The sequence below is a fragment of the Manis pentadactyla genome, chromosome X, assembly GCF_030020395.1.
Source record: "Manis pentadactyla isolate mManPen7 chromosome X, mManPen7.hap1, whole genome shotgun sequence".
NCBI classification, from domain to species: Eukaryota; Metazoa; Chordata; class Mammalia; order Pholidota; family Manidae; genus Manis; species Manis pentadactyla.
In genome coordinates, this window is record NC_080038.1 from 145,082,534 (window position 1) to 145,101,254 (window position 18,721).

Genomic DNA, 18,721 nt, shown 5'->3' on the forward strand with positions numbered 1-18,721 from the left:
TTTTGGAGTGGATTCTTTAGGGTTTTTTATGTACAATATCATGCCATCTGCAAACAGTAACAGTTTAACTTCTTCCTTATCAATCCAGATGCCATTTATTTCCTTGTGTTGTCCAACTGCCATTGCTAGGGCATCAAGTGCTATGCTGAATGAAAGTGGGGAGAGTGGGCATCCTTGCATTGTTCCCAATCTTAAAAGAAAAACTTCAGCTTCTCACTGTTCAGTATGATGTTGGCTGTGGGTTTGGCATATATGCCCTTTATTATGTTGAGGTACTCGCCCTCTATACCCATTTTGTAGAGAGTTTTTACCATGAATGTATGTTGAATTTTGTCAAATGCTTTTTCAGCATCTATGGGGATGATCATTTGATTTTTGTCTTTCTTTTGGTTGATGTGCATGATGTTGATGGATTTTTTTATATTGCACCATCCTTGCATCCCTGGAATAAATCCCACTTGGTTATAATGGACATTCATTTTGATGTATTTTTTGAATTTGGTTTGCTAATAATTTCTTGAGTATTTTTACATCTATTTTCCTTAGGGATATTGGTCTGTAATTTTTGTGTGTGTGTGGTGTCTTTACCTGGTTTGGGTATTAGAGTGATGCTGGCCTCATAGAATGAGATTGGAAGTATGCCCTCCTCTTCTACTTTTTGGAAAACTTTAAGGAGGAAGGGTGATAGGTCTTCACGAAATGTTTGATAAAATTTAGTGGTGAAGCCATCTGGACCTGTAGTTTTGTTCTGATGCAGTTTTTTTTATTACCAATTCAATTTCATTTCTGGTAATTGGTCTGCTCAGAGTTTACATTTCTTCCTGGAAGTCTTGGAAAGTTGTATTTTTCTAGAAAGTTGTCCATTTCTTCTAGGTTATCCAGTCTGTTAACATATAATTTTTCACAGTATTCTCTAATAATTATTTGGGTGTCTGTGGTATCTGTAGTGATTTTTCCCTTCTCATTTCTGATTCTGTTCAAGTGTATAGACTCTCCTTTTTCCTTGATAAGTCTGGCTTGGGGTTTATCTATTTTGTTTATTTTCCCAAAAAGTAGCTCCTGCTTTCATTGATTCTTTCTATTGTTTTATTCTTCTCGATTTTATTTCTTTCTGCTCTGATCTTGATTCTCCTGTCACTGTTCCAGGGCTTCCTCTCCCCGGACTGGGAAGGAACAAGGACAGAGCTGTGTGGCAGCCCCCTTGAGATCTGGCCCCACGCACAGTCTTCATCTCTCCCAGGCTTGCCCCACCCAGCGAGGACTCCAGGTGGAGGGATTCTCAGGAATTACTGATATTGATATATCAACTAGGAATTTGTTTTTGCAAGACAGTGGACACACCTAGTGAAGTAGAATAAATTATTTTTTAATGGAAAAATATGAGGCAAGTTTAAGATCAGGTTAGGGCCTGGGAGGTCCAGCTGTTCACCCTCTTACAGTGTGACCTGGACTCTCTTCCAATCCTCCAATGTACTATGTGCCTTTGGGGTGGCCCCATTCACAGGCACAAACTCTCTTGCTACATCTGGGACCTTCAGCAGCTACAGGCCGACACCCACTCACTGTCCATTCTAGCAGGAATGGTTTCTCCTTCTCTGGAGATCCATGAAAAGCCACAGGTTTAAATGCCTTTAGCCTGGCTTATTCACATTCTCATCGCTGAACCCATCGGAGCACCCAGAGGATAGAATGTGTGGCTGGCTAGACTGGGATCATAGCCCATCTTTGAGATGGTTGGAACATGGGGTCTGCCTCTGGAACTGCTTGGACTGAAGCAGGTGAGACATAGTTCCAGGAAAGCTGAGGTGCTGGACCTGGCATGAGAACAGATGCCAGGTGGGAAAAGCAGTAGATTTCATATCACTCATGGCCCAGTGCAGCTGTGGCAAACCTGAAACCCAAGGGAGGAGGGGTCAAACTGAAGGCTGGGGCGACAGTCACCTGGGCAGTGCTCCTGGTGTCCTCCCACAGAGGCATGAAGCTCTCCACTTACCAAAAGGGCAGTGTTGCTGCTGGTGGTAAATGCAAGGCTCCTGCCTCAGGTGTCAGGTCTCGGCATCTCAAGATGGGCCCAGAACAGCCCCTGTGCCCTCCAAAGGCATACAGGCATCATTTATGTCCCTGGGAGGTGGGAGCCCAGGAGTCACACCTGACCCCTGACCACATTCCTCACCCATTCCCAAAGAAGAAGTTGGCTCATTTCCAGTCTCTTCTCCTTCAGAAAGAGCAGAGACCAAAAGCTAGGATGGTAAGGAGATTCTTGCTCAGGGAGCAGTGAGAGTCTCAAAGATTATTCCATACCATAGAGTCCACTGGAGGCCCCAGTGGCTGAGCCAAGGTAGCCAGTGGCTCTACAAGACCACGCAGTGAGAAACTGCCTGCTTAGAGACACACTCACTCTCATGTACTTAATTCTCAAAAGGTATGAAAAAAAAAACAGGTTTTTTACAACCAGCAGGCCAAGGATGTCAGGACCACAGGCCGCTGTATGGTTGTTGAGCCAGGGGCACATTCAGTGAGGATTTTAACCTCTCTTGGCAGACCAAGAGGCTGTCAGGGAGGAGGCACTTGCCTCAACCATGGGATTGTGGGGAATTGAAACATCCAAAGGGTGTGTTCTTTGCCAGCAGCAAGGTCAGCTCAGTAATTGGCATGGGGGCTCCTTTTTCCAGGTTTTCTGTTTTTATTTGGTTTTACTTATGCATTATTTATGAGGCCTTCTTAGACCTACATTATTTAAACATGCTTTCAGATTTAAAACTCTCTGGGTGATTTTTCTAATATTACCTATTATTCCATTAGTTGTGTTTAGATCTTTGAACCATATGTAATTTATGTTGTGTCTATACATTGTCTTATCAGAATTTACATAATTACATACTCTTCTTCTCAACATACCAAGGGACACTCAAAGGCAACGAGCTGGAAGGCCATGGTGAGAGGTGTGGGAGGTGAAGCCAGGCTCCAGATGGGGTCTGTAAGAAGGAGGGGAAGAGGAGCCCGGTGACAAGGAGCCTGCACCAGTAGGCGACCCTCTCTGTGAGTGCATGCAGGATGTCTGAGACATGGGGAGAAAACGGGACCCTAGCATCAGCAACTGCTCTACGTCAGGGGAGGGATGGGAAAATTCTCACTTGGTGTTTGCACAGTAATTCAGGACCCAGTCAGGAGACCGAGTCTTCACCCTTATTTCAGAGACCACCCAGCGGCCTCAGGCTACACCCTACATGCAAGATGGAGCAGAAGGCCCAGCTCACAGTTCTGACTTGTATTAGTAAATCACTGATGGAACCTATTATTTTCTCTGAGCCAGAGATGCTTTCAAAGACATTTCCAGATACTTCTCCAAGAAAGAATGGACAGAGATGGGAGACTGGGAGAAAACCCGATACAGGAATGTGAAAAGGAACTATGAAGCCCTGGTCGCTATAGGGAACACAACATGTGGAGTGCAGAGTAGCCTGGGCAGCAAGTCTTCAACCCCTGCATCAGTGTGGCTCTCTCTCAGGTGGCTCCGTCTGCCCACAGTTCCCTTCTGTGTGGAGACAAACCCAGAGGGAAATGCTCTCTGTATCAGTGTGGGGCCAGTACCGGTAATGCGGAGCTCACCTCCTGCCTTACTCTACACCCTCCCAGCACATCCAACTGAGTCGCTATGACTTTATAGTGCTTTCATTTCTTGCTGTACTTTGTTCATCCTTCCAGCTCTTCCCTTTTAAGACAAAGATTTTGCTTCTTTCCAGGTCTCAGATCTCCTCGACCAGCTCTCACGCGTCGTCGCAGGCAGGCCACCAAGCCCCAGGTGGATGACACTGAGGATTCTGATGAAGAATGGACGCCCAGTCAGCAAGGTGAGGAGCCAGGAGGATTTAAAGGTGTCCTGAAGCTGACCTGGGTTCAGGTACCAGCTGGGTCTCAGGAGGTAACAACAGAAACACTATTTCCTCAAAATCACAGACGTTCACAAAGCAAGCAAGGTACAAAACAGCATATTATACAGTAAGAGGCTATTCATATAAAGTTTTTAAATGGGTAAAGTAATTATATATGTTATTTAAAGATATATTAATAAGCAGCAGATGTATAACAATCGGAATGTGATAAGAAATACCAAATTCAGAATAGTTATCACCACAAGAGAAGAAGGAAGGGCTGGCAGGTGGCTTCACTGTATATTGATTAGTTTTCTGTTTGTTTTTATTTTTGTGTTTGATTTTTGAAGTAGAAATAAAGACCTGAAGCCTTTTGTAGCAGAATGTTGCAATAAGACTGAATGGTAGTGGATATATAGGTTTTCCAGTGTTAACTCTCCATACTTTAAAATATATCGTTGTTATTTGCATTTGTAAACATTGTTAACTAATGAAAAGGCAGTTAAGGAAATCTTAATTAGACTATAAATCCAAAACGGAGCTTTCTAACACTAATCTCATGGTAGTTCAGTCATTGGATTAAATGTCTTAGAAGAGGGAATGATTAATATATTATGTAAAGTTACATGACTTATGCATGTATATTTAATCATACCACATGGTGTTCTTACCCAAAAGTGAATGTGATTCTTTGCCTGGATTCCAAGAAAGTGTTTGAGAGAACTAGTTAGTGTCGCTGATCTTTCCCCCCTGTCCCTAACGAGAGACAGCATCAGCTAAATAAATGAGGTACAATCACTATAAAACAGAAATGAGAGGCTCACTTCTGCTGCCCCTCAGACAGGAAGGTTTAAAAGAGGAGTCAGTCTGCCTAAACTGGGGAAGGCAGCTTGGATTAGGTCTATTATTCTCCATCTACAGATTTCTGAGTCCTCAGGATCTTAAAAGGAGTGTAAGAGATCTGAAATCCACAAAGGTTCTGACATGGAAGGAGAGTCTTCGTAGGAAACCGTATGCCCATGGTTTATCGTACATCTGTGCATCGCTATCTGGATGCAATTAAAACCCCCACCCCAGTCAATTTCTTTCTTTATTTTTATTGTGGTTTAAAAGAAAACAAAAAATAATAAGTTTTTCCCCTGAGCAGTTTTTAAGTAGGCAACACGGTATTATTATTATTACTTTTTTTAAATTAATAGGCTTTATTTTTTAGAGAATTTTTAAGCTTAAAGAAAAATTAAACAGAAAGTACAGAGAGTTCCCTTTCCCTCTGCCCACAGTTTCCCCAATTATTAACATCTTGAATTGCTGTGGTACATCTGTTACAATTGATGAACTGATACTGATAGACTATTATTGACTGGAGTCCACGGTTTATAGTAGGGTTCAATCTTTGTGTTGTACAGTTCTATGGGTTTTAACAAATGTGCAGTTTCATGTGTTCACCTTTTACAGTTTTACCCAAAATAGTTTCACTGCCCTAAAAATCCTCTGTGCTGCACCTGTTTATCCTCCTTCCCCCCAACCTCTGGCAGCCACTGATCTTCTTACCATCTCTATAGTTTTGCCTTTTCCAAAATGTCATATAGTTGGAATCACACAGTATGTAGTCTTTTACACTGGTTACTTTTACTTAGCAATATGCATTTAAGTTTGGTCTCTCTCTCTCTCTCTCTCTCTCTCTCTCTCTCTCTCTCTCTCTGTGTGTGTGTGTGTGTGTGTCTGACTTAATAGCTCTTTTTTCCCACATTGAACAATATTCCATTGCATGGATATACAGCTGTTTGTTCATCCAGTCACCTTTGAAAGACACTGGTTCCAATATTTGGCAATTATGAATAAAGCTGCTCTAAATTTTCATGTGCAGTTTTTTATGTGGACATAAGTTTCTAAGTTATTTGGGATAATACTAAGCACGGTGATTGCTGGATTATATGGTAAGAGTATATTTAATTTTGTAGAATCTGCCAAAGTGTATTCCTAAGTGGCCGTGCCACCAGCAGTGAATGAGACTCCCTGTTGTTCCACATTTACTGTTGTTAGTATTTTTTTGTAGTTAGTATTATTGTTAGTTAGCCATTATAATAGGTAGTTGATGGCATCATTGTTATTTATCTTTTCATATGCTTATTTTCCATCTGTGAATCTTCTCTGATGAGATGACTGTTCAAATCTTTTTTTTGTTATCACTAATCTACAATTACATGAAGAACATTATGTTTACTAGACTCCCCCCTTCACCAAGTCACCTCCACATACCCCATTAGTCACTGTCCATCGGTGTAGTAAGATGCTGTAGAATCACTACCTGTCTTCTCTGTGTTGCACAGCCCTCCCCGTGCCCCCCCAACAATATACATGTTAATCGTAATGCCCCCTTTCTTTTTCCCTGCCCTTATCCCTCCCTTCCCACCCATCCTCCCCAGTCCCTTTCCCTTTGGTAACTGTTAGTCCATTCTTGGGTTCTGTGATTCTGCTGCTGTTTTGTTCCTTCAGTTTTCCTTTGTTCTTATACTCCACAGATGAGTGAAATCATTTGGTACTTGTCTTTCTCCACCTGGCTTATTTCACTGAGCATAATACCCTCTAGCTCCATCCACCTTGTTGCAAATGGTAGGATTTGTTTTTTCTTATGGATGAATAATATTCCATTGTGTATATGTACCGCCTCTTCTTTATCCATTCATCTACTGATGGACATTTAGGTTGCTTCCATTTTTTGGCTATTGTAAATTGTGCTGGGATAAACATAGGGGTGCATCTGTCTTTTTCAAACTGGGCTGCTGCATTTTTAGGGTAAATTCCTAGGAGTGGAATTCCTGGGTCAAATGGTATTTCTATTTTGAGCTTTTTGAGGAAACTCCATACTGCTTTCCACAATGGTTAAACTAATTTACATCCCCACCAGCAGTGTAGGAGGGTTCCCCTTTCTCCACAACCTCGCCAACATTTGTTGTTGTTTGTCTTTTGGATGGTGGCGATCCTTACTGGTGTGAGGTGATAGCTCATTGTGGTTTTAATTTGCATTTCTCTGATGAGTAGTGTTGTGGAGCATCTTTTCATGTGTCTGTTGGTCATCTGAATTTCTTCTTTGGAGAACTGTCTGTTCAGCTCCTCTGCCCATTTTTTAATTGGATTATTTGCTTTTTGTTTGTTGAGGTGCGTGAGCTCTTTATATATTTTGGATGTCAATCCTTTATCGGATATGTCATTTATGAATATATTCTCCCATACTATAGGGTACCTTTTTGTTCTATTGATGGTGTCCTTTGCTGTACAGAAGCTTTTCAGCTTGATATAGTCCCACTTGTTCATTTTTGCTTTTGTTTCTCTTGCCCAGGGAGATAATGTTCATGAAGAAGTTGCTCATGTTTATGTCCAAGAGATATTTGCCTATGTTTTTTTCTAAGAGTTTTATGGTTTCATGACTTACATTCAGGTCTTTGATCCATTTCGAATTTACTTTTGGCAACACGGTATTACTCACTACATGCACATTGTTGTACAACAGATTGCTTGGACTTTTCGTCTTCTATGACTGAAACTCTATAGCCAGTGAACAACTCCCCAGGGGATCCTCCCCCAAGCCCCAGGCAACCACCATTCCATTTTGTGTTTCCATGAATTTGATTACTTTAGATATCTCATATAAGTATTTGTTGTTTGTGATTGTTTTATCTCGTTTAGCATAACGTCCTCAAGGTCCATCCATGATGTAGCATATGAGAGGATTTCCTCCTTTTTTAAAGGCAGAATAATATTCCTGTGTGTGTGTGTGTGTGTGTGTGTGTGTGTGTGTGTGTGTGTGTGTATAGCACAATTTCTTCATCCATTTATCCATCATTTAGGGTGCTTTCACACCTTGGATACTGTGAATAATGCGGCAGTGGCCATGAGTGCAGAGATATTTATTCAAGATCCTGTTTTCAAATTCTCTTCATATATACCCAGAAGTTGGATTGCCAAATCATAGGGAAGTTGTATTTCTAATTATTTGAGGAAACTCCATACTGTTTTACATAGTGGCTGCAACACTTTACATTCCAACAAACAGTGTGTAAGCATTTCAGTTTCCCAACATCCTTGTCAACACATGTTATTGTATGTTATTTTCATACTGGCCATCCTAACAGGTATGAGATGACATGTTGCTGTGGTTTTGTTTGCATTTTCATGGTGATTATTGATATTGAGCATCTTTTCATATGTTTGTGGGCCATTTACACATATCTTCTTTGGATAAATATCTATTCAAGTCCTTTTTCCATTGTATTAGTCTGCTTGGGCTGCCATAATCAAATACCATAGACTGAGTGACAATCCTCAGAAATGTGTTTTTCTCACACTTTTGGAGACTGGAAGTCCAAGATCAAGGTGCTCTCATGGTGAAATTATCTTCCTTGCTCTTAGCCAACCTCCATCTTGCTCTGTGTTGGTACTCTTCTTTGTGTGTACTCTTAGGGAGAAAGACACAGATCTTTCTCTTCTTCCTGATGAGACCAATCCTATCATGAGGGCCCCATCTCATGACCTCATCCATCCCTAGTTAAGTCCAAAATGCTCCATCTCCAAATACCATCACATTGGGGGTTAGGGTTTCAACATAGGAGTTTTGCAGGGACACAATTCATTCCATAGCACCCAATTTTTAATTTAGTCACTTGATTTTTTACTGCTGAATTGTAGGAGTCCCTTATATATTCTGGATATTAAACCCTTATCAGATGTATGTTTTACAAATACTTCCTGCCATTCTACATGTTGCCTTGTCACTCTGTTGGTTGTGTCCTTTGTTTCACAGAAATCTTTAGTGGTCTCATCTATTTTTTATTTTGTTTCTTGTGCTTCTCATGCCATATCCCAGAAATCATTGCCCATTCCAATGTCAGGAAGTTTGCCCTTATTTTTTCCTAAGAGTTTTATACTTCAAGGTCTTCCATTTGGGTCTGTAATCCACTTTGAGCTGATTTATGTATATGATGTCAAAAAAAGGGCCCACTTTCACTCATTTGCATGTAGATACTCTCAGCTCCACCGTCTGTTGAAGAGACTGTGTCCTTTCCATTTACTGTGTTTTCTTTAATTTCTTTCCACAATGTTCTCTGATTTTCAGTGTGCAAGTGTTTCACTTCCTTGGTTAAGTTTACTCTTAATTACTTCATTCATTTTGTTGCTGTTCAAAATGGATTGTCTTCTTAGCTGCCTTTTTAGATTGTTCCTTGTTAGTGCATAGAAGTGCAAGTCATTTTGTGGTGTTAATTTTGTATCCTGCAACTTTACTGAATTTATTAGTTCTAACAGGATTTGGGGAAGAATCTTTACAATTTTCTCCATATAAGATCTGCAGCCAGGCATAATTTTACTTCTTTCTTGCCAAGTCGGATTCCTTTTATTTCCTTTTCTTGTGTGATTCCCTGGCTCGGTCTTGCAGTACTATTTTGAATGGAAGTGGCAAGAGTGGACATCCTTGGCTTGTTCTTAATCTTACAAGAAATGCTCTCATTTCTTCACTGTTGAATACGAGGTGGGAGGTGGACTTTTCATATTTGACTTTTATTATAGTGAGGCAATTTCCTTCTACTCCCAGTTTGTTGGGTATTTTTGTTAAAAAAGGCCAATTTATTATTTAATGATGAATGCAATAGATAATTTATGAACATAGGAAGAAATATAAATGACATTTTCTCTAGTTTTTAAACATTTTTAAAAAGTTAGTTGATGACCCCAATATTGAAAGCCTCAATGCTACTTCAGAAACCATTTTCCTATCGCCCTTCAATACTCCTTGTACTCATCACTCTAGTTCAGACTGCCATGTCCCTAATGCGAATTTCCAGAGTTTGGAATTATTTACCAACTGAAACTTTGATTTTTCTTCACCTTTAGGCAAACCTTCTTGGGTGGCCTTCAGAGTGAAACGGAGTAAACACCAGAAGGTGAGTATTTCCTAAATCCTGTTGACAAGAAAATCTTTCTCATGGACCCAAACACAGGTAAGAGGAGGAGAAGGCACTGAGTGTGCTAGAAACTGCTGCCTTCCTTTCCCGATCCCTTCTGCACAATGTCTGCTATCATTTTAATAGCAAGTAAGAACAGCAACAAAGCAGCTACCACGTGTTTCTATTTTCACAATACTTCAGGCTTTATTTTAAGCATTTTACATGAGTAACCTGACTTGAACCTTGCAGGAACCCTATGAGGTAGGTACTATAACCATCACCATTGATAGAGGAGGAAACTGAGGTAAAGAAATGTTTGATTACATGCCTTGGATCACAGTTTCAGTGGTAGTGCAATCTGACCCAAAGCTCCTTCTCTAAACCACTTACAAGCCCATTAAAACTTTCATAGTTGTCTAAAACTCACACTGTCTTTATTCATAACTTCACTCATCTTACTGGTGATAACAACTTAAGCTCCTGTCCGCTATGCTAAAGTGGGAGATGCGCTAAGACCCTCTGACTAAGGGAAGCTTACAAATGGTCAGTACTGACAGTGAATAGTCCCATATGAAGGAGATAGGATCCCCACCCTCACAGCCCCCAACTCTAATCAAAAGAGGCATCTCCCAGCCCAGAGGAACTCCAAGTTTGATGGTTGAGGAACAACAAATAAGAAAATAGCTGAAGGACTTCATATAGGCTACACACTATTCAGCCAAAACACATCCATCTGGCACTGCTTTCAAATGCTCATTCTAGTAGGAGGAAGTGAGTCTTTCCTCCGAGCCTTACTTAGGCCATCACATTTATTTGTAATCATCTGTGTAGCCTGCCTCTGAAATGGGAGTTCTTTGAGAACCTTGTTCATACCTGACTCTTCTCAGAAGTCCCAGGCCCAGCTCAAGGCCCTGTATATTTTCTGAGTAATTCGCATTAAACTAGATCAAACAAATTAAACTAGATGTAAGAGGGTCAAGGAATGCTGAAGATAGTATCTATAAGATAGACTTCAAATATGGAGGCAAGTGAGGAGGTAAGTTGATAGCAAGACTAATCTCACATTCATGCTGCATTAGCTCACAAAATAATTTGGTCACAAAACAGTATGACATTTCATGTTCATTATAACATTAAGAATTCACATATTTGCCAGTTTATGGGTCAGGAAACTGAGGAAAACCAGCTGGCGTTACAACCTTATTCAGACAGAATTGACAGGACCAGCTAATCCAATTCCAGACACTCTTTCCAGGATCTGGCAGTCTGCAACCTTTGTCATCTTTCCTTTATCGTCTAGATTTCTCGGTTCTCTTCCAATCTCACTGTTTGGTCACCTCATTTCCCAGATGTATTTGATACTCTCTGTACATTTCTACATTTCCTCTTCCGAGCAGGCCCAGAAACCAGTTTCCCCTCCTGGAAAAGCAAGTACCTCTGGACATCACTCTAGAAAAAAAATGGGTAAGAGGAAAAACTTCAGTCGCTCTCAGTCCTTTAGGAAGGCTGATGAATATGGTGAAAGCATGCGGTTTGCACTTTGGATAGGCCCGGGTTTAAGCTGGACTAACCTGAGGCCTGAAGTTACCACTAGGGCCTCGGGCAAATCTTATAAATTCTCTGAGTTCCTGAATGTTCATTTGTAAAGTGAAGATAAGGATGCATAGCTCATGTATTGTTTGAAAACATTCATTTAAAAATAAAAGAATTGGCCTGTGCAAGTTGTCCAATAAATCCATCTGTGATAACAGACCATACTTTCTTGGTATTGTATGCCCAGACCTTTGTTTAATGCCTACCATGTTACATGCCCTCAACAAATATTCTCTGAATGAATAAATGTGTGAATGAACCATTTTTGAAGTACAAACCTTGGGAAGTTTAACCTGATAATGAGAATAACTGAAATTCAATTGAGCATCCATGGTCAGTGTTGAATGGTAGTCTCTCTGAACCAGTAGTTAATGGGGTGAAAACCAGAGTGTGTAGAAGGACAGGGGATCATTTGATGGGAAGAGATTTCATTGTCTGACCAAACAGAGACTAACATTCCAGACCTCACCAACCTCACTTACCTACCTTTCTCCAACTTAGAACTTGGGGGAGAGGAGACTGAAGGAAAGACGTATAACCTACAAGAAAGAAAGGGCTGTGTGTACCAAGAGGTCAGCGAGCCCCAGGATGACGACTACCTCTGTAAGTGACCCTTTTGGCCCACTCACAGAGAAGGCTGTTGTGTCTTGGTACAATAATTTCATGTTGTTGTTTTCAGTCCCCACATTATTCCCTTCCTCTAATGACTTGGAATGCAGGACTGAAGCTAAATGGTGTGAGTGCCTGCACTCTTTCTGGAGCTCTTTACATCCAAGAACGTGCACTTTGCTTTCCCTGACCCCTGTTGCTCTCACCTCCAGATTGTGAGAAGTGTCAGAACGTCTTCATTGACAGTTGTGCTGCTCGTGGGCCCGCTATGTTTATAAAGGACATTGCAGTGGACAAGGGACATCCCAACCGCTCAGCCCTCACTCTGCCCCCTGGGCTGAAAATCAGACCATCGAGCATCCCTGAGGCTGGGCTTGGAGTGTGGAATGAAACATCTGATCTGCCGTTGGATCTGCACTTTGGCCCCTATGAGGGCCACATCACAGGAGATGAAGAGGCAGCCAAGAATGGGTATTCCTGGCAGGTTAGAACATCTATGTCTTCCCCTGTCCTCCGGCTTCCCACATCCCTCCTGTGGATTGATGGGACCTGACCTTCTACCTACCAGAACATGGATGGAGATAACATGGTCAGCTCTGTGTACTGGGTGGACTTTGCATCAGCATGGAGCTCCCAGGTAAAGATCAGAGAGTAGGTGGGAGCACAGAAGTACAGACATAGACAAGTGGCTCCTCCCTTACAGGACCCTTGCTCTGAGTGGGCAAATTGACTCAGATACGTAGACGATGGGTGAGGAGCATGTCACATTCAGTTGGTGACTGAATCCATGCAGGATGAAAGCACATTGATAACAATACGGTGTAACACTTCTTCTGTTACCTCCCCCAGCAAAAAATCCTTTAACTTTTCTTTCTGAAATTCAGATCACCACAGGGAGAAACTCCTGTTTTTACGTGGATGGAAAGGACAAATCTTGTGCCAATTGGATGAGGTAAGGCCAGGTTTTCTGAGTTTCAGAGAGGACATCTGACTCTCACAAGCCCACACTCCTTCCCTTCTCATCATGCCTCCCTCAGTTGTCTTCCTCAAGCCTCTGTTTCTCTGTTTACTCCATACAGTGTTTTATATCAAGAGCCATTTAGAAAAAAACAAGAAATAAAAAGATAGTATGTGTCCTAAAATATAAATCTCTATGCTAGACAAAATTTCAGCCCTAGAAGAAACCTTAAGGAGCCTAGATTCACACACTTTAACTTATCTAGTCAACATTTATTAGGCATTTACTATGTTCTAGTTCAGACAAGGGAATTCTTTAACTAAACACATTATAATCCATGTCCTTATGGAGGACATATTGCAAAACCATTAAAAATTGATTTCAAGATTTAACAATAATTTTCCTATTTTTTCAAGAAGTACACAGTGCCAAGATAAATTAAAACAAGGGAGGGCAGCACATCTTTAACCTGTGAGAGCAGAAAATCTTCTTAGATTCACTTCTAACTAGAACTGGGTTCTGAAGCCTGCATTCAAATAAGCTGTAGTATGGCCGCGAGCCTCTGGGCTTCATGACCCAGCCCCTTCCGTTACCAGGGGGACACAGAATGTGAATGAACCATTGTTGTCCTGTGCTATTATGCTAAGGCAAAAAGACCTCCGTTTTCTATAGAAACCTGGGGGAAGCAAGTACATGGTACCTTAAATAAAGGGTGGAGAGATTGGACAAAGGCATCTCAAAACAGGATATGAGTTAGGCTGATACGTGCTAATCTAGAAGCAGAGTCCATAATCAAGCCCAAAGTTCTGTTACAAAACAGACTTAACTTAGAGAAGCTAAACATCAGTGGATTTTATGGCAAACTGAGGTGGAGGCTAAGTCTGAAATCAGGCTTTGGAAAACACTTAATTAGGCAAGGGAGGAAAGCATTCTAGGCAGGATGAGCACAGTAAGAAAGACTTGGCAACAAGAATTCACATGATATTGTGAAAGAGGCTGAGGTATGTACAGAAGCTTCCCCAGGAGCAGTGAGGGGAGGGGGCAGCGCCAGAGCCAGCCATAAACATCGGGCATGGGGCTGGACGTGGATACGGCAAGCGGCAGGAACTCACTGCCTGTGGTTTCTTCCCTTTTGCCTGCTGTAATCCTAGGTACGTAAACTGCGCCAGGGACGACGAGGAGCAGAACCTGGTGGCCTTTCAGTATCACAGTCAGATCTTCTACAGAACGTGCCAGGTCGTCAGGTCGGGCTGTGAACTGCTGGTCTGGTATGGAGATGAGTATGGCGAGCAGCTGGGCATCAAGCGGGGAAGCAAGTGGAAGGGAGAGCTCACAGCAGAGAGAGGTGAGCACCACTGTTCTTTAAAATGGAAAGAAATGAAAGGATTCTTGGGAATTTCATAGTCCAACTCTTAAGAGGAGTAAAATTCAGAATAAAGTCAGTAAAATTGCAATTCAAATGCTTCAGAAATTAAGGACTCATTTCATATGCCTTTGACACTTAGAAACAGTTTTTACTTTTAAAATTTTTGCTCTGATTTTTGTAATACTTTGTGCATAAAATATATCACAGCATACACAGAGTACTGGAAGACTTAGGGGCAAAAAAAAAAAAAGAGTTTTCAAGCACCTACCAGCTCTCTCTGCAACACAGTTTCTTATGGCCCTTTTAGCTGTTTCTTCTTAATTTGTTCCATATTTCTGAATGACGTGTATGTTGATGTGCACTCATTCACAATTCAGTCAGTTCTCGTGTGAGTTCCTGCTCTGTGCCCAACAGCGGCAGTCAGAATCACCCCTCGAGCAGCTGATGGGTGAACAAGGGTGGGTGGGTGTGCATAGCATCAAACAGCAACGAGTGCTTTGAGGGGGACTAATCTAGGGAAGGTGTCTAGAACCATGAGGGGGGCAATGAGGTGTGGCAGAGAGAGGTCAGGGAAGGGCTCTCTCAGGAGATAACATTTGAGACACGCAAGTACCTGTGGGCAAAGAAGTCCAGGCAGAGGCACCAGCTAGTGTGCCATCCAAGGCAGGAGAGGTGGGGTGACAAGGACTGGCTGAGAGACCAACCAGGGGAAGGAGGCCTAGAGGGCAAGAACACACGTTGGGTACATACATGGTAGCCCAAGGCCTATGACCTATAAAGACATGGGATTTTCCTGAGTGAGATGGAACCAGTGTGCAGTTTTCAACTGGAGAGTCACATGTGCTCTGCTCTGAGATAATGCTTTCATTAATTTCTGGAAAATAGACTGCAGAAAGAGGATGGTGGGTTGATTGGAGAGATGGGAGTTGGGGCCATAAGAAGTATGATTTGGGATATATTTTGAAACAGGACTTGTTATTGCAATTAAAATGCTAAGGCTGAATGAAATAAGTCAAGTATGAATAGGTGGTGTGACTCTTGAAGAAGGACATACTTTCATTTTGTGATTTGCAGAAAACTGACAAAGAATCAGTTCGCAGTCTAGTTGGGGCAGCAGGAGCCCAAGCCCTTCAGTCAGTGGGGCCTGGACCTCTCGCCCTTGTCCAATCCGAATCCCACCTCCTGATGGGTATCCAGAAGCATAGGGGTCCTCAATTAAATATGTCTTTCTGAATGTGGATGATCAAATTCAGATTTACCCACACATGCTCTCTTTAAGCACTATCCTAGCCTGCCTTCTACATTTCTACATCTCCAGGCTGAGTGGCTCCTAACTTAGCGGATCCCATTCCCCTCAGAGGAAATACCTAAGAACGATTACACCTGAGTCATCAGGAGCATTGTTACCTCTCCAAAGAATAAGATAGCTGCAGACACTGTCGCAGGCAGATATGACGTAGACAATACTAGGATGTAGGAAAAGGCCACTGCAGGTCCATCTGTGGGAGGGGGAAGCTGCCTCTGAAGACACTTGGAAGTTCCTGGACTGAGCGATACATACAAAATGCCCTGGATGTGGGTTTGGGGGATTTCTGAGGAAGACGCAGTGAATAAAAATGGAGTGGAGATGTGTGAGAAATACTCTCACTGGTCCGAACTCAGTAAGCCGACACAGAGACAAAAGAACGACGGAGCGAGGCTTAAATGGCGGCCTTGCAAGATCAGGTGTCTGGGGAGCAGGCCCACTCAGGGCCCTTACAAAAAGCAACTTATTCTTTAGCACATGAGTCCCTCCCCTGGTTCCTCATTGGCTAATCTCTCCCTGATCTTGCCTAAGCAAGTTATATCAATATTAAGCTTTCTTTACATTTGTCTTAATTTTATTGGCTGGTTCAAAACTTTTTCTGCATTTTCCTGAAGTGATGCACAGCCCACACTTTCTCAATCCCCCTCCCTGGCCCAGCTGGAGCGACTCCCTGGTACATGTTCCGACACATAGGCTGCTTGTCAATACCCTTTTGTTTAAACATTAATTCCTCTGAGAATAAATCACATTTAGTTTTATGCCATTCCTAATAGATGCCACACACAGCTTGTGCTGTTAGCACAATAAAAACGATTAGTGGGGCAGGCCCATCAGAAGACAAAGCATCCCACCCAGACAGCTTTGTCAACATCTACCTGACCAGAAACTTCTTCTTTCAGCAGAACCAAAGCCAGAGATCCATCCCTGTGCCTCCTGCTCTCTGGCCTTCTCCAGTCAGAAATCCCTCAGCCAGCATGTGGAGCGCAATCACCCCTCTCAGGTCCCCCCACAGACACCTCCAGGAAAACATCTCCAACCAGAGGATCCCTGTCCAGGCCAACACAGCTGGAGTGACAAAGCTGAAGGTCAAGAGGTCAAAGAAAGGTCCAAAACTTTGCTTCAAAGTTTAAGGCAGAAGAAGATTTCGGGGACCTTTTCCAACCCACCCAAAGGACAAATGGGGGGCTCCAGGACACATAAAAGAATGATGGAGGCCAGCACAGGCCAGAAAGTGAATCCAGAAGACACAGACAAATCATTTGTGGGGGCAGGTATGTCAACTGGAAGAGTCAAGAACAGAGGGTGGGGTCAAGGCTGCACTGAAAGGTCAAATCTCATCCCACACCAGAGGACAGACACCAGAGAGAAGCCCTATGTTTGCAGGGAGTGTGGACGGGGCTTCACGCAGAAAGCACACCTCATCCGACATGAGAGGACACACACCGGGGAGAAGCCCTATGTTTCTGGGGAGTGTGGGCGGGGCTTCACACAGAAGTCAGGCCTCATCCGACATGAGAGGACACACACCGGAGAAAAGCCCTATGTTTGCAGGCAGTGTGGGCGGGGCTTCACGCAGAAGGCACACCTCACCCGACACGGGAGGACACACACGGGGTAGAAGCCCCGTGTTTCAGTTATGGTGAGTGAGCCATTGTCAATAAATAGCATCCCAACAACCACAGGAGAACAAATGTAGCCATACATACTCCATACGCATGCTGTGAGCAATCTTCAAAGGAAGCCTCCTGACCCCTTACACTCCAATTACAAGTGCAAAAATAAGTGTTTGCAGAAATCTCACTTTCAGTACCAGAAATGAAGTATACAAGTGGGGGAGAATTTCCTCAAGTGCTTTGGGGATGTTAACACCAACCCCCTACATGGCTTTTTGATTTCCTGTTCCAATAAATTTTGTCTCCAAACAAATCTGAAGTCCAGACCACATGCTTCTTTCCCCCCTTATCACTGAAAGCAGGATCTGAGAGGACCGCAGAGAACACAGACTCTCAGCCCAGGTCTCCCAGGCACTCAGGCCCTGGAAAGGCATACGTCTGCAGTCAATCGGGGTAGGTCTTTGGATAATTGATTAGTGGGCCCAGGGAGAGAAGTCTAGGATTTGCGACAGACTCATAAGAAAAGGGAATCCCCTGGTGTCCTGGAAAATGTGGTGTTTCCTCCTATAGACCCCTTCCCTCCACTGCCACCCTCCTCCCTTGCCTTCTCCTGGATCCACTCCTGTTTCCCCGGACCACTGTAGCCTCACAGATGAAAGCCAGAAAGGGGTGTGTGCACGCACATCTGCCTGGCTCAGTCTGGGTCACCTGGTCTTCCTCTCTCCTTGCTGCCCGCTCAGCATCAGCATCTCATGGTGCATAGCACATGGACTCCTTATCAGACTACACTGGGTTTATGCTCTGATCAGACTATACTGAGCTCTGCCCTCACCAGCTATGTGGCCTACAGCTACACATTCACTCTCTGTGTGACTGTTTCCTAATCTATGAACAGAGAATGTGGCACAGAGGGTGGCTGAGAATGCAAGCCCCTTCCTCACTGTCAGTCTCCAACTGCACTGCTTTCAATGCCTATGCCTTCCAGGTCTTTAGTGCTGGGCAAGGGAAGACAGACACCATAGGGGCTGGGGAGCCACATTCAGAGACTACACAGACACCACTGCCACCTCTGCACAGACTGAATTCTCAGAATTCTCATCTAACCTGAGAAGGAGGTGAGAGGTCAGGGATGCATCTGTCCTCCCCACTGAGCCTGGAAGCCTCAGAATCTCCCTCCACACACACAGGCAGAGCTGTCAGTTACATGTGAAGCCAGCCTTCGCCCACTCCTTGATGATCCAAATGGATTCTAGAGGAGGAGTAGAGAGAGGTCTGTTTCCTCTTCCTCCCCTTCAGTAATAACCCTCATTCCTAGGCTGACCACCAGCCTCCAAGGTGACCAACAAATCCACCTCCTGTTATCCACACTCTGGTACGGCGTCCTCCTTCATGGGACAGGACTGACAGGTGTTGTGAAAGTGGTGTACGACTCCCTAGGTCATAGGAAGGCATTTAGCTTCAGCCT

General features: G+C 43.2%; 1 protein-coding gene across 1 annotated transcript; it reads left to right on the forward strand.

Moving 5' to 3' along the window:
* Positions 1-1,741: 1,741 nt before the first annotated feature.
* On the forward strand, positions 1,742-17,261 carry LOC130681839 (histone-lysine N-methyltransferase PRDM9-like). The gene is made up of 9 exons (XM_057495416.1): positions 1,742-1,778; positions 3,744-3,851; positions 9,759-9,808; positions 11,161-11,275; positions 11,906-12,007; positions 12,226-12,497; positions 12,898-12,965; positions 14,123-14,316; positions 16,546-17,261. Exons 1-9 carry the CDS (start codon positions 1,742-1,744, stop codon positions 17,259-17,261), a joined length of 1,662 nt encoding a protein of 553 aa, XP_057351399.1.
* The last annotated feature ends 1,460 nt before the right edge of the window (positions 17,262-18,721 follow it).

Coding starts and splice junctions, on each gene's coding strand:
- LOC130681839 (XM_057495416.1), top strand. CDS start 1,742: ATGGGGTCTGCCTCTGGAACTGCTTGGACTGAAGCAG. Junction 9,809..11,160: donor AACGGAGTAAACACCAGAAG/GTGAGTATTTCC, acceptor CTCATTTCCCAG/ATGTATTTGATACTCTCTGT. Junction 11,276..11,905: donor TCACTCTAGAAAAAAAATGG/GTAAGAGGAAAA, acceptor TCTCCAACTTAG/AACTTGGGGGAGAGGAGACT.